At 31.2% G+C, this 15,468-nt stretch overlaps 1 protein-coding gene and 2 long non-coding RNA genes across 4 annotated transcripts; 2 read left to right on the top strand and 1 right to left on the bottom strand.

The window, feature by feature from the left end:
• LOC107626412 lies at positions 268-6,928 on the top strand. 2 transcript variants are annotated; one of them, XM_021116718.1, is made up of 8 exons: positions 268-991; positions 1,063-1,121; positions 2,388-2,489; positions 2,777-3,034; positions 3,287-3,802; positions 4,157-4,525; positions 4,666-5,955; positions 6,433-6,928. In XM_021116718.1, exons 4-8 carry the CDS (start codon positions 2,825-2,827, stop codon positions 6,442-6,444), a joined length of 2,397 nt encoding a protein of 798 aa, XP_020972377.1. In that variant the 5' UTR covers positions 268-991; positions 1,063-1,121; positions 2,388-2,489; positions 2,777-2,824; the 3' UTR covers positions 6,445-6,928. The 2 variants fall into 2 exon arrangements, with proteins under 2 accessions (XP_020972377.1, XP_016184773.1); XM_016329287.2 differs by having other exon boundaries at positions 268-1,121.
• Positions 10,838-11,592, top strand: LOC110269124. Its single transcript, XR_002358225.1, has 3 exons — positions 10,838-10,923; positions 11,297-11,300; positions 11,582-11,592. It is a non-coding gene; the product is annotated as an uncharacterized LOC110269124 (long non-coding RNA).
• Positions 13,774-15,134, bottom strand: LOC110269123. Its single transcript, XR_002358224.1, has 3 exons — positions 15,019-15,134; positions 14,526-14,602; positions 13,774-13,875 (listed from the first exon to the last, which is right to left on the bottom strand). It is a non-coding gene; the product is annotated as an uncharacterized LOC110269123 (long non-coding RNA).

Genomic DNA, 15,468 nt, shown 5'->3' with positions numbered 1-15,468 from the left:
CATAACTATGATATCATATTAATATAGTTACTATAATATAAATGTGGTTTTAATTGTTAATAATCTTATTTTATGTGTATTTTTATATTTATATATAATTTTTAATCAATTTAATATAAACATAAATATATATTTATATATTATTAATTAAAATTATTCGTTTATTATAAAAACATATAAAAAATCTTATTTTAATAAATAAAATGATTATTAATTATTAAAAATAAAAATATAAAATATCTAGCTCTATTATTTTCCTTGTGAAATCATGAATATATAAAATGCCTCCGTGAAATCTCAAATAGCTTCTCTGTTTCCGAACTCTGAAGAAGAGGAGCGAGCTTCACTGTCTCTGCTTCCAACACTTTCGATCTTTTTCTCCCCATACCTTTCTTCTTCTTCTTCTTCTTCTTCTTCTTCTTCTTACTCTCTCTCTCTAATTCAACACACTTCAACCCTCTTTTTTTCCTTCTTCACACGGAAAATTGGGGCTAGGGTTTACTGTACAATATAAAAATTAGGTTTTTTTTTTCTTTTCAATATTGTATTTCTTTTAATTCCTTGATTCATATTTCATATAATAATACAACTCAGGTTTCAGTTTCAGCTGTAATACTATTCATGCAAATTCTCATGTTGTAACATAGTTTCCTCTTCTAATTTTTATTCTTAATGCAATTGAATGTAAATTAGGTTGCTTTAGGGTTAGGGTTTTTCTTATTTTCTCTTTCTAAATTTCGATTTGAATGAGCATGGAGAGTTCACGTAGACCTTTCGATAGATCGAGAGAGCCAGGGCCTAAGAAGCCTCGATTGATGGAAGACCCGAATCAGAGACCGTTTCCTCAGCGACAATTGGCTTCAGGGATTACAACGATGTCGTCAACGAGGTTCAGAGCAAACGACAGGGACGCAGAAAGCAGTGAATCCGGCCGAGGCGGTGGCGGTTACCAGCCGCAGCCGCTGCCGCAGCACCATGAGCTTGTGAATCAGTACAAGACAGCTCTTGCTGAGCTCACTTTCAATTCGAAAATGATCATTAACAATTTGACTATAATTGCAGGCGAGAATCAATCGGCTGCGAAGGCGATTGCCGCCACTATTTGTGCTAACATTCTAGAGGTGAATCCAGTTTTAAACTGTGCAGCTGTTAAAATCTGTGTTCAAAATTGATTTTTTCTTTGGTTGTGTAGCCAATTGCTGAATTGAATTGAAATGTTGTAAGAGAATTGAAATAAAAATGGACCCCAATTTTCCCCCCTTCTTGTGTTCATGTTTGTTATGGTTAATGCTTGTGTGCCAAATTGGCAATAATGGTACAGGAGACAGTGATTATAGTTTTTTTTTTAAACTATTTTATTTTATTTATTTTTCTTGTAATATGAGTTTTGGTTGGTACTTTACCCCTCGTTGAAGTTCTATGATGAACATTGGATGATCTGCAATTTCCAAGTGAAGAGAAATGACTTAATTTAAGCAATGATTCATTCAACTTCATTCATTGTCCACTCAGGCATTTTGGCTCTGGATTTGCATGTGAGGTGTAATTTCACCCTAACTAAACAAAAAACCAGGAAGGGAAAAGTATATGTAGTTTTCTAATTAAAAGTAGAAGGAAAGAAAGAGTATTGTTCTACTCTCTGCATGAGAATGAGGCAGTTTTGTATATTTGGCAATCTTATGATATTGTAATGAACTTATATGTGACTAATAAGCAGCATCATTATTCTTATAGAGCACCTCAGTTCTGGTAATTTCTGGACTTAGTTATACAGAGGGGATTATTCAAGACTAGAAAATTATCTGTCCAGTGTTTTCAATTTCAAGCATTATTTCAAGTCAAAGCACACAGTATATTGGCACACCTATTGTGAAGGGTAGTTCTGTTTCATAGACCAGAAGGCAAAACATTATTTCAGCTTACATCTCAGGCTTGAGGAGATTGTGTACAATGTCTGTAGGGGAAATACTGTTTTTGTAGATTCCTTTTGGGCTATTTTTTAGATTGAATTTGTATATCCAAGTTGTATAGGGACAATGTAATCAAATCATTTCACGTTTGAGTTAGTCCATGCAGTTTGGATCAGGGAGTTTAACATATCATGTTGGAAAAATAACATTTATGCTTCTTGAGTTTTCCAAGTTTACTACAGGGTGTCTTTTTACTTTATTATGCTGTCTATCCATGTTTTATTTGTTTGACTATATTATTGCTATAAGTTTAGTGTTTGGATTGTTTTTAGGGTATGTTTTAATTGTTTTATTTGCCTCTCTAGTATGAGAACTTGGCTGCTACAGGCAAATAGAACCAAATAATGGGGTGGCATTTTGAAAAGACACGAGATTATTTTTGGCAGTTTTCTTATAACTTGGTTCATTACCTTGCAGGTTCCCAATGATCAAAAGCTGCCATCTCTTTATCTCTTAGACAGTATTGTTAAGAACATTGGGCGGGATTATACAAAGTACTTTGCTGCCAAACTACCCGAGGTTAGATAATTATTCTTTGAATATTCTTATCCATGTATCACTACGGTGTGCAAGAATTTTTCATATTTTTAGGTTATGTAATTTTTGCTTCAAGTATTTCACTTTCAGTAGTTCCATTGATAATGCTATCTGCAAAGTTCTTGTATTCACATTGTAAATAAAGAACTTGACTTTTATGACAGTTCACCCCCATTGCATTTTTTTTTTTGTGAGATATTTTCCTAATTTTCACTTATTTTTAACAAAGAGATCTTTCTGGTATTTTACATGCTTCCTTCACATTTTAGGTATTCTGCAAGGCATACAGACAGGTTGAACCTGCTATCCATCAAAGTATGAGACATCTTTTTGGAACTTGGGAAGGATACATTCCTCCTCAGACCCTTCAGGCTATTGAGAAGGAACTCGGCTTTACTCCACCAGTAAATGGTTCAGCTGCCTCATCTGCTACCATCAGGAGCAATTCACAGTCCCCACGTCCTCCTCATGGCATCCATGTGAATCCCAAGTATTTAGAGAGGCAACGTCTTCAGCAGTCCAGCAGGGTAAGTGAAATGTTGACCTCAAAATTTATCCTTAATAGTGTTGGAATGGTGAAGTCATTCCATGCATGTTTGTATAGGCTGTCAAATATCAATTTTCAATTGTGTTTGTTTGTTATTGGGACACAACATAATATTCTTGTGGACTTTTCCCATGAACTACTTCCAGCTCCTTTGGTCTTATTAATCATGAAATATGGACTGCTTTTATTTATTTCTTAAATAATTTATCATGTGCTGCTTCTTTTCTTGAAGATTAAAGGAGTTGATGAAATTACTGGAGCATGTGCGAACTCCAATGAGGACCCCGAGAGGCCGGATAGAACTTTGGGTGTTGCACGACCATGGTTGGATCCTAGTGTTAGTACCCCAAGAGATGCATTTAATGATTCTGTTTTGGAAAAGAGTGTTGGTGTAACCTGTGGGGGCAATGAATATGGTTCTGATCTTTCACGGAATTTGGGCTCAGGTATGGTCAGAGCTGGTGACAAAAGTTGGTTTAAAGCAGGTGGAGTTCCGGGAACCATATCTGGCCAAAGAAATGGTTTCAGTGAGAAGCATAGTTTTTCAAATACTGAAGCACCAAAATATAATCAGCCAACACAAAACATAAATAGCATTCGGAGCAGTGTGATGTCACGTAGCTGGAAAAATTCTGAGGAAGAGGAGTACATATGGGATGAGATGAATTCTAGATCGACCGGTCTTGGTGCACCAAATGTCTCTAACAACTTGAGCAAAGATTCTTGGCCAGCAGATGATGAGAATTTTGTAAGCTTGCTAAAATTTGGTCACTTGAGTACTGATGTAGAACAGAACTAGGATTAAGGAACAATATTAAAATTAATTTTTTAGAGTGAACTCTATGAGAGGCTGAATTCCTTGACATAAATTATATACTAGTATAGGTAACTAAGACAACACTAAAAATATGAATGAAGTTCCTTATGATATTTGAATAAGTTATCCTGGAAGTGCAATAGAAATGACTTCTCCCCTATCTTCTGAGTTTTTGATAATGGAATCCTAATAGCTCACAGATACAACAATTGATAAAATACTCCTAATTTATATACTTATTCTGTACTACTATATTTTTTTTTTAATTTCTTTTACCATGCACAGGAAGTTGAAGATCCAGTCCAAATAAGAAACCCCTATGGGGCAAATCTTGATAGAGAATTGGCCACTCTAGGCAATGAAAAGAAACGATTTTCCTCATTTCAGCGTCATCCATCAGTACCGTGGCAACTGCAGGAGCAGCACTCACTTGAAGAGTTGAATCAAAAGCCAGGTCACTCGGAAGGATTTATGTCCACTCTTAGTGGTCTGCCAGCCAATACAAATTCTGCTGTCAGGATGGGGAATCGGTCTTTCTTGCCAAATGCAACAACAGGACTGCCAGGAATTGTGGGACAACAACAACTTCACTCGATTGGAGTTGAATCCCCTTCTGGGCAGTCACCCTTGCGACAACAATCTTCACCACCACCAGTAAGTGTGCAGCACCATCAAATTTGAAATTTGCCTACCAAGACCATCCCCAATCCCTTAAAATTCCTTTTTTATTAAAAAAAAGAGTATGCGGGGTCGATGTAAAAGATTTTTCACGTACCATTCATCCTAATCTTCAGGTTGGTAACTTGCGAAGACCACATCAAAAGGATTTGCCAGGTTCATTTTCTTCGGCGACTCCTTTTCAGTCAAGGCATCAGCAGCAGCTTCACCTGTCTCACAATGAAGTTACCAAGAAACCTCCTCCCCTGTCTAGAGTTGCGCTAGCCAAAGAGACTCTTGAACAGTCAACCACAGGTAGTGTGGAAGCTGCTGCTCTAAACGGTGGAACATTATCCAGCATGTCCAATGCAAGTCGTCTGGATTCAAGGAATCTTCCGTCTCAATTAGGTGTTCGGCCTGCCCGCTCAGCTGGGCCTTCCCCTGCCACATTAAGTTCCTTGGTGTCTGCAATTTCAGCGCCATCTTCATTAGGTCCTTCAAATAATAGTTTATCTGCTTTGCCAAAAGTACCTGAAAGAAAGGCTGGGCAATTGACAAGGGCATCAACTCTACCACCGGCTTCCTCTGATGTCAGTGTTGCCTCTGCTCAGACAACAAGTGCCAGCAGTAATACCTCAAATCCGATTGCAAACCTTCTAAGCTCTTTAGTTGCGAAGGGTTTGATATCTGCAGAAAAAGAATCACAAACTAAGGTGACATCTGAGTTCCCAGCTCAGTTGGAAGATGAAAGAGACAGCATTACCACCAGTAGCTCTTTGCCTGTTGCTTCAGTGTCTGGTTCTGCAGCTGTTCCATTACCTTCTGCCACAGATGATGTAAATGATACTGCAAAATCCCCAACATCCTTATCTGAAACGACCAGCACAGAGATCAGAAACCTCATTGGCTTTGAGTTTAAGCCTGATGTAATCCGAGAAGTGCATCCACCTGTCATTAAAGGATTATTTGATGATCTCCCTCATCATTGTGACATTTGTGGCCGTAGGCTTAAATTCCAAGAGCAGTTTAATAGACACTTGGAGTGGCATGCCACAAGGGGGAAAAATGATCTAATTAGGGCATCAAGAGGATGGTATCCGAAGTCAATTGATTGCATTGTTAGCAAGGGTGAATCTTCATCCACGTCTGAGTTTTCCGGATCTGTTGATACATACAGCAAGGAAACAAGAAGCACTCAAGAGGACTCGATGGTTCAAGCAGATGAAAGCCAATGCTTGTGTGTGTTGTGTGGTGAGGTATTTGAAGATTTCTACTGTCAAGAAAGTGGTGAGTGGATGTTCAAAGGGGCCGTTGACATGACTAACTCAGATAGTGAGTTGGGAAATAGAAATGCTAGTACTACAAGGGGTCCCATTATTCATGCAAGGTGCTTCTCAGGAAACTCTATATCCAGTTTCGTCAAGATGGTAAGATTTATTATCATCTGATTTAAGTGACAAAGTGGTGTCTTTCTAGTTTGATATCCAGAGCTACCAGTTTCTGTCTATCTGGAGAGGGTACGTTATATTGGGTTGGAGGATTAGCATTAGAAATCGCATCATCCTGTTATTACCAGGATAATTTAAATTATGGGTGTAGAGCCTCTCGTTCTCAAGTTAAAAGTAGAAGAGTCCTGTGTTTTGATTTTCTGTTTTGGTTGGGTTTCTATTTTCAGAATTCTTTGAAGAAAAAAAGGAGATAAAGATAATAAAATTATATTTTTTGTTTTCACTTTTTTAATCTCAATTTTGAAAATAGAATATACTAAAAATGAAAACCAAACCAAACAAGTCTGAAGTATTTCTTTGCTTCCATTTTCATTGTTTAGCTTCCTTCTTATTCACTTGCTTTAAATTTACTTATTCCATTGCTGGTAATTGTTCTAAACCTATAATGCTTTTCAGGAACAAGATTAATGCGAGTTAGAACTTCAAAGCTTTGCTGCATCAAAAAGTTGGGGAACACAGGTTTACTTTGCATTTACTGAATCTTGATACTATTTCAATGCTTATATATTACTCAAATTGGTTTCTTGAGCTCTCAGACCAATTTTGCATGCATTCTTGCTTTTTGTTTTTTGTTAGTATTTATATTTGTTTTTCTTGTACTCAAGAAGAAGAAAAGGAATTTAGTGTTGAAAAAGGTACATAAATGCAGAGATAGTATTTGCAGCTAGCTCCACTTGCCCATTGTGTGGTTGTGTTCCTTTATTTTACCATGAAGAATTGGTATTTGTGCATTTTGCATATAACAGCATGTGGTCATAATATGAGGGCCAAAGCACCAAGACTAACATTAATGTCAAATCTGGCGTTCTCCATTATCATTATCAAATATTTACAGTGGAATGGAAGACTCTTGGTACTTGAATTCCAGTTTCAGTTATCATGGATCATGTTATGTAACTTGGGTTATTATTTTTTTTTTTTTGTTTACTTGTATTTGTTGATAAAAATAATTAAAAAAAAGAAGGAAAATAAGATAGAACTTTCCTATTTTGGATGTTATATTGATTGTGTGTTAAAGTTATGCAGTTTAGACCATTATGCACTTTATTGCTCTTTAGCCAGGGCGCTCTCTGTTTAAGAGTTTTATGGTTATTCACTGATAAAGAGTTTGGCATTTTCATTCGGGTATTTAAATTCTATAACATAATATATTGTTAACTTGGAATATGAAAAAAAAAATTAATTATACCAGTATTAATTTAAATAAATATTGTACTGATTAAAAATTTTATGTTCTGTAATTTTTTATAAAATAGTAACCGTAGTTTATATGTTACAGATATTTCTAGAAAACTTTAATTCAATCCAAAATCATTTATTAAATAAACAAGAGTTAATTACATGTTCATTGATGTTTGATTTTGGTAAAATTTGGTATAAATAATTCTTTGATAAGTATTGTTGTGTATATATTAAACACAACAATAAACCGTATTAATAACCTTTTAAAGCAATAATCTAGATTATTAGTGAAATCATTTCTCAGCTTTATCACATTCTCATGAATAATGTCTCATGTTCTAGCTGTAAATATAATCCAAATGTGCTGCTTCCATCTTCCTCATCTCCGATGCTGTTAGCTGCATGAAATTGCAAAAAATTAGGGACGTTAAACACAAATCAAATGAAAAATTGTTAAGACAACCAAAATTGTCATGAAAGTATGAAACCAGTGCAATATGATTGTGTTGTGTTTGGCCTTTTGTGATCAATCTTGAAACTGCTTCTTGATTAAGAGAATAAGTGATAAGAATATTGATAAATAACGGAAATGTTTGATAACAAAAAAATCATGAGCTAAAATCACATATAATTTGCCTTATTTAGTATTTATTTAGGTAAGTTTTTATTTATGATGTATGGATACGGACACGAGACACGTAGACACACGAATTTAAAATTCTTATAAGACACGAAGATACGGTATATATAAAAAATATAAAATATTTTTTAGATAAATTGTAATAATAATTTAGTATTTTATTGATATTAAAATATAAATTAGTTTTTTAATTATTTTTAATATTTTTTTAATTATATAAAGTATTTAAAATATATTTTGTTTTAATAATTAATAATATATATTATTTTTAAACTTATTTTAATAATAAATATTAAGAATAAGACTGGACACGCTGATACGTAATGGTATTTAAGTGTGTCCAAACGTGTTTGAAGAATAATTTTTTACTTTTTATTAAGACATGGTTGAAACACATGCGTCCTGACATAGAGACACGACAAATCAATGGAATGTTGCTTCATATGAATTTTCCCCCCTAATATTACCGGATAAATAATATATATATGCTTACTTTGTGGATATCATCATCGATCTTTTGATTCAGTGTGTGACTGAACAAGAGATCTTTCAATGACTCACTATCTTTGTATATCAAGATGTTCCAAGCAAGCTCAAAGAAATTAAAATAAACTTCAAAGGAGACGAAAAAACAAATGTAAATATATAACATACTAAGGAAACACAAGCTGGCTAGTGCAAGTTTTTTCAAGGATATTTTTTTTAAGGAAAGTATATAAATTATGAAATCTGGAAAGAATCAGTAATGAGGTCTAAGATTCATTTGCAATATATTATTTAAGAAAAATATTGATTGCAAAATATGAAAAGAATCAATAGTGAGATCTTATCTCTCTATAACGGGTAGAGTTTGATAGAAAAATTGCTAACGAAATTTGGAGATATAACATATAAGTTATCTATAAATGAATATAGAAATTTGAATATGAAATAGTAAAATCAATTAATAGATTAAAACTTTATGGATAAATATTAATTTCAACAGATATGCATATTTTGTATAAAATGAGAAGAGTTAATTAATAACGAGATATAATTAAAAATAAAATTATATTGTTGTCAATAAAGAAATTTAATTTTAGAAAGAATTAATTAGTTTGAATCTAATCAATATAAGAATTTTAAAACGTAAAAACACAAGCATGTAATTTTTTTAATTAACTAAATACGGTGGCATTTACGTTGGTCCTTCATGATCTTTGTCTAACACAATTAAATTTTTTTTTTTACAAAAACACCCTTAGTCTATTATTGCAATATCAATACTGTATCTTTTCTTTATTACAAGAATAACTCAATATTGATCATTTACTATTATATCCCTACCTCTTTATTGTGTCATTTAAAATCATATTAATGACTAATTTAAATATTAAATAAAATAATTAATTTTTTAAATAACAAAACAACAGAAATCTGAAATTTCTTAGGGTTCATATGGAGCACGCAGATTTTATTGAGGCAGCAATGGCAGTTCAGATGGTGGCACAAGAAAAGTGCGACTACCAATAAATCCTCTCTAATGTATGAATATTGTATTTTATCACATAATTTCTTCTTCCTTCCACATTAATGGTTCTCTGTTCATTTTTTCATAGATTTAAATCTGTTTCTTGCATATAGTTGTCGATATTTCTTGTTTGGACATTAATGTTTCTTCTTCATTTTATTTTTTTAATCGATATTGGGTTTGATAGCATAAAGAATATTGTTTTCTACGGTTTCAACGCTTTCTTCTATTTTACTTATTTTAGAATTTAATAAATTTTAAAAAAATATAGAACTATAACAGTGCTATTATTTTCATGTTAGTGGTCTCTGCACTTTGATTTATTAGAATACTATTTGTTTTACATTTTTACAGTTACAAATAAAATTGTTGAGTAAGATCTTGAAGTAGATGATAAAATAGAAGATAGAGTATTGCTGAGAAAACTACAACGATGTGGTATTTGTCGCATGGAAGAGCACAATAAAAAATCTTGTCCATTGACAAAGGACATTCAGCAGACTAATGCGAGCTGTTCAACTTCTCATGGCATAAATAGAAACCCTTTTGAGATGGAGAAATAGTAATATTTTGTATAATAATTTGTATACCACAACATGTTAATTATATAATTTTTATTAATAAGAGGGAAGATTCATCAATATTTTGTTTGCAAGGATTTTGGGCATCTGATATTGAAAAAAATTATGAAGAACAAGAGTTTTGGACAGAGGTTCTGATGCGAGTGTTGACATGGAACTTATTGAAGAGTTCTCATTGTAATATTATATGAATTTTTATTATGTGTTAATTGAATAAAACTTAGGTAATAGAACTTTGTATATGAATTTTCATGATGAATTTGGTAATTTAATAGAACTTAGTGAATGGAATTTTGAATTTGTTTTGGTGAATAAAATTTGGTGAATAGATTTCTGAGCATCATGTTGTAGAATTTAGTTTGCTATTTAATGATTTGCTTTCAAAGTTTTGTTCACAAATAAAGAGTGTGTATTTCATACCAATATAAAATAGGATCAGAGGAATATGTGCATGATGCATGAAAGGCTTCCTAATTATGGCATGAGGGTATTATGATGGTGTGGTTATGTGTTTGTTGAGACACAAGTGTCTGAAAATGCTGGAAATGATAAAAAATCATGTATGAATCTCTAACTAATCATTTTCAATTTGAAATGGCAAAGAACATGATGAATATATTCCTATATATCTATGATCATAATAATAATCCTTGGCACAGACTATTTAGATGATAATAGGTGAGCACAAAGTTACAATTATTTACTCACACCAATAACCAAATTAATACACAAATATAAAGATAGAAAAATATTATTGATCTCTCTACCAAAATTTTTAGATCATACAAACTTTTTTTTTTATAAAATAATAATTCAACAAATAAATTAGAAATATCACTAATCTCATTTATAATTGAAGATTATAACAAATTTTTCAAATAATAACTAAATATGCAAAAATGTTGATCTCCATGCTATTCACTCTAAAGCCTAGCCTAGAAATCATTACTCTTCTTCTGAAACTCGTATTTGTGGTTATTGAACATCTCCAACAAAAGATCTATCACAACAGATGTACGAATATGTTGCTCATTTAACTGCAAATATGAATTAATTAGTTAAAAAATATGGCAGCATGTATATAATTAATCAATATATCTTTGGAACTTACAATGCCGACACCTTGAGATTAAACTTCTCTGTCGTAGACAACCATTGAAAAACCAGACACCAGAATAGCGACTAAAAGTTCAGTGACAATATTAACTAGTTTAGTATCAATAAAAGATCACTTTAATTAAAGATATAATTCATGTAAATAAAAGATACACTGCAATCATGTGTGGCTTTGAGGACATTTGGCACCCCTAAACTTTTTCACATCAAAATTCATGATTTTTTTTTCAGGAATGTCACCTTTTAGGTAATACTCAAAAGTTATCATCCTGAAAATTTTGTTTATGACTAGTCTGCTAAGATTCATGTATTATTTTACATATAGTCTGTGTATAAAAAAATGGGTTATGGACATCTTACCAATGATTTCATAATTTCTTGTCTTGGCTCAACTTGATCATCATTTAGATTAGAATTAAACTGATATAATTTTTCATCCAATAAGCTAATGACCATAAGATACCAGTGGTCACCTTCTTCCTTAATTGGGACATAAATCTACAGCAGATAGTTAAGTGTGAGTCATTTCGCATTAAACTCGTAAATTTAGTTTTAGTGTGGTTTTGCATAAATTAAGTAACTTTTTTTTAAAGAGCTACGAGTATTCTCATGAATATATTTTTAACACCAATTAGCTATTAAAAAAATATTCATCAACAATTCTTCACTCACTCCCTCTAATTAACAAAGTTTAGTTATGTCCTGCTCAACCATAAGTTTCAACAAATAAATTTGGGAAAGAATAATGGAAGATTATTTATTGAACTTTCTTGTTCCATGGCTAGATTTATTCTATTAGTTGGTCTCATACATGTCTTTTCATTGATCTTCTGTGTAGAATGCCATTAATTTCAGACTTCTAAACATAAAAATATTATGAAACTAAACAGTCACAGCTATAGATCTGTTGATGAATAAGGAAAAAAACGTTGAAATGAAAAAAAAAAAGAAAAAATGGAAACCTGAGGAACGACTCTGATGGCTTGAGAAATGGCTAGAAGTCTTGGGTCTCCTTTGAGGCCATAATCTTCCGCAAAGATTTTTTTTGTTTTTTTTTTCTGATTTTTTGTCTCAAGTGTGAAGTATGTGTCTCTGTGTATGTATGTGTGGCAGCTTCCATGAAAAAGACCTTCTCCTCGAAGAACACCACACGAAGTCGATGACTATAAAGAAGAGAAGAACACAAATTTTAGAGGCGGGGTGGACAGAGGTGCGAAATAGTCTCGATCCAGACTCTGATAGTTGCATGCGTTCATGGGTAGTCTCGAATCAGACCTAGCAGTTGCTGCTGGTGCCAGTTTTCATCGTGGTAGTGAAGAAGAAGAAGAGACTCTATCTGCAAAAAAATAATAAAAGAAAGAGGAAGGGAATCATTTGTAAAAACGTTAAATATTAGGAAGCATTTAATAAAAATAAAAATATATATTTGTATTTAATCTACACGGTTAGATATAATAATAAAATAATCTAACAATTTAAATTAAAAGCCATACTAAGAGACTAACGTTAGTCCCAAAGATAGTTGGGACCAACAAATCAGCCACCACTAAATACAACGTGAGATATTGATATTTTTAAAAACTACAAGTAATTCTCTAATAAACTATACCAAATCAACGCTATTTTTGACGTAGAAATATAATCAATTAAATATTTTAATTTATCTATAACCAATTTTATTAGTGTAAAAATATAATTGATTAGAGATATTATCTATTAGACAATCATTACAAGAAACGCTTTAAAATCGATGGTGAAATCGATAGTTTTGCTGTCAATAATATTAAAAATCGACGACAGAATCGATGGTATTAACAGTCGCTTTTAAATGTGTTATTGATTGTTCAAAAATCTAATAAAATCGACGACTTGTTGGATTGTCGATAAGCTTTCAATAAAATCGATGATTACTATATCGATAATATAGGTTTAAGATTATTACATATTTAATAAAAACAACACTTAGTTTGTCGATAATATTATCCAAAATTGACGATACTTCTGTCGATATTTAATTTATTAAAATTCAAAAATTAGCTATTGATTTAATTATTAAATTTTCGACAACGTCATCATCTATTTTTCATTTTTTGTCTATTTTAAATTAAAAATTGACAATATTACTGTCAATTTTTATCTATATTAATTTAAAAAGTGATAATAATGCGGTCAATTTTAATAACCATATTTTTTATTAATTTTTTTATTTAACATTATATATTTTTATAGTTATAATTTTTGTGTATTATATTTATTATTATATTTTTATAATAGAATTTATTTATCCCATTAAATAAAATAAATTAAACAAAAAATTAACCATAAATAATAATAATAGTTAAAAATTATAACGTACTAAAAAAGAGTACTTATAATTAAGTATTAAAATTCATAAGACAATAGATTATTAACTTCTCATATGAATATGTTAAATAAAAGTTTTGAAAAAATACCAAATTAAAAGACATCACATCTAATTTAAAATATTAAAGCATTATATATATTAAACACAACAATAAATTAAACAGTCGTAATAATCCAAATATTTTCTAATTGTGACGATCAATAATAATTCCTCATTTTCTTTAGGCAACTACGGTCAAAGCACAACTTTAACAATAGAAGTGCCCAAATTTATTTTCATTTCTCAACTTTATTACATTCACATTACAGGGTCTCATGTTCTTGATAAAAAAAAAAAAATTAAGCATTTCCAATTTGATTTATTTCGCATGTGGTGGAGGGTGGGGTTGGGTGTAGATATAATCCAAATGTGCTTCTTCCATCAACCGCTTCTCAGATTCTGATAACTGTATGGAATCGAAAAAATTAAGGACAAAAAATTATAAATTAAATAATCAAAATATTCATAAAGTTAATATATTATGTTTAGGGTAAAGTATATTTATTGTTTTTGAAGTTTCACAAAAATTTTAAAAATATCTCTAAGTTTTATTTTGTTTTAATTTTGTCTCAAAAGTTTTCGATTTGTATCAAATATACTTTCGACGGCTAAATTTTCAAAAAATTTAAGATCAATCTAACAATAATGCATGAAAATTATGCTTGATTTGCTTGTGTTGAGGGGTTGTTCTTATGAAATTGATGTTGAATCGATCTCAAATTGTTTGAAAAATTAGCCATCAGGAGTATATTTGATGCAAATCGAAAATTTTTAGGACAAAATTGAAACAAAATAAAATTTAGGGATATTTTTTAAACTTTTATCAAACTTTAGGGATAGAAAATATACTTTACCCTTATGTTTATTATGTTTGAGTTTTATTATTAGTATTTAGATTCTATTATCAAAAACTAACTCAACTAATTAAATTTGTCTATTATTTGGGTATAATTGTAATATGCTTCTAGATTAGTTATTAAAACAAATTGAAATTAAACCAAAAGAGAATATATGATTAAGAACAAGAATATTGATAAATAATAGAGATATACTTACTTTATGGATATAATCATCTTTTGATTCAGTGTGTGACTGAACAACACCGTTTTCAACCACATTCACCACCTTTGCATCTTTATATCAAGTTGATCCATGCAACCACAGAGAAATTAAAATAAATTTCAAAGGAGAAATACCATACAAATTAAAATAAAGATAAAGTATATTTTTTGTTTAGTTATATTTAATTTTATTTCTAACGTTTTTTATTTTTATCAAAATTATCTCTAGATGTTAATTTTATATAAAATGTTAGGGACAAAATTCAAAACTTTCAGGTATAGTTTAAGACAAATAAAAAAATACTAGGAATAAAATCGAATGAATCGAAAGCGTTAAAGATAGAATTGAATAGAATTAAATATTAGAGATATTTAAAAAAATTCGCAAGTATTAGGAACAAAAATATATATATTTTACCCTTAAAACAATCATCAATTGATGAACAAATGTAAATATATAATATGTTATAATATAGTTAGCTGTCTACCTTGTTTTGAATCCAAATGGAGACGAGCAGAAGCTAAGAAAGAGGAAACAAAGACAACAAAGAAAAACAAGACAATGTGTTGTTGCTTCATTGCTTCTTTGAGGGAATGTATGAGTGCAAACTAAAGAGAAATTGAAACACATATGCATGTAAGGAGATTCGGGAAAGATATATAAAGAGTTTTTTTTTTTTGTTGCCTACGGTATCTCCCAACTCGACAGGTTAAGGACTGATCCGTCGTGGATCGGAGCTCCATTTAAGGATCTGTCGCTGGCCAATGAATTGCTGCATGCACAAGGCGGGATTCGAACCCCCCAACACTTGCTTAAGCGGACGAGTGAGCTGACCACTCGACCAACCCAAATTGGTTATATATAAAGAGTATTTTGGTTTGGTAAAATTTGTTGAAATTTGTGTTTGATAAATTAAAAAATTTATGTAACTGTGTTT

Source organism: Arachis ipaensis, chromosome B02 (genome assembly GCF_000816755.2).
Source record: "Arachis ipaensis cultivar K30076 chromosome B02, Araip1.1, whole genome shotgun sequence".
NCBI classification, from domain to species: Eukaryota; Viridiplantae; Streptophyta; class Magnoliopsida; order Fabales; family Fabaceae; genus Arachis; species Arachis ipaensis.
Note: the sequence above shows the minus strand (reverse complement) of the source record. Positions and strands in the feature narration are given on the sequence as shown.

What these genes read in the sequence shown, in the direction of transcription:
- LOC107626412 (XM_016329287.2), top strand. Translation starts at nt 747, where the DNA reads ATGAGCATGGAGAGTTCACGTAGACCTTTCGATAGATCGAGAGAGCCA. An exon ending in CAGCAGATGATGAGAATTTT is followed by an intron (nt 3,803 to 4,156) that starts GTAAGCTTGCTA and finishes TACCATGCACAG; the next exon opens with GAAGTTGAAGATCCAGTCCA. An exon ending in AACAATCTTCACCACCACCA is followed by an intron (nt 4,526 to 4,665) that starts GTAAGTGTGCAG and finishes CCTAATCTTCAG; the next exon opens with GTTGGTAACTTGCGAAGACC.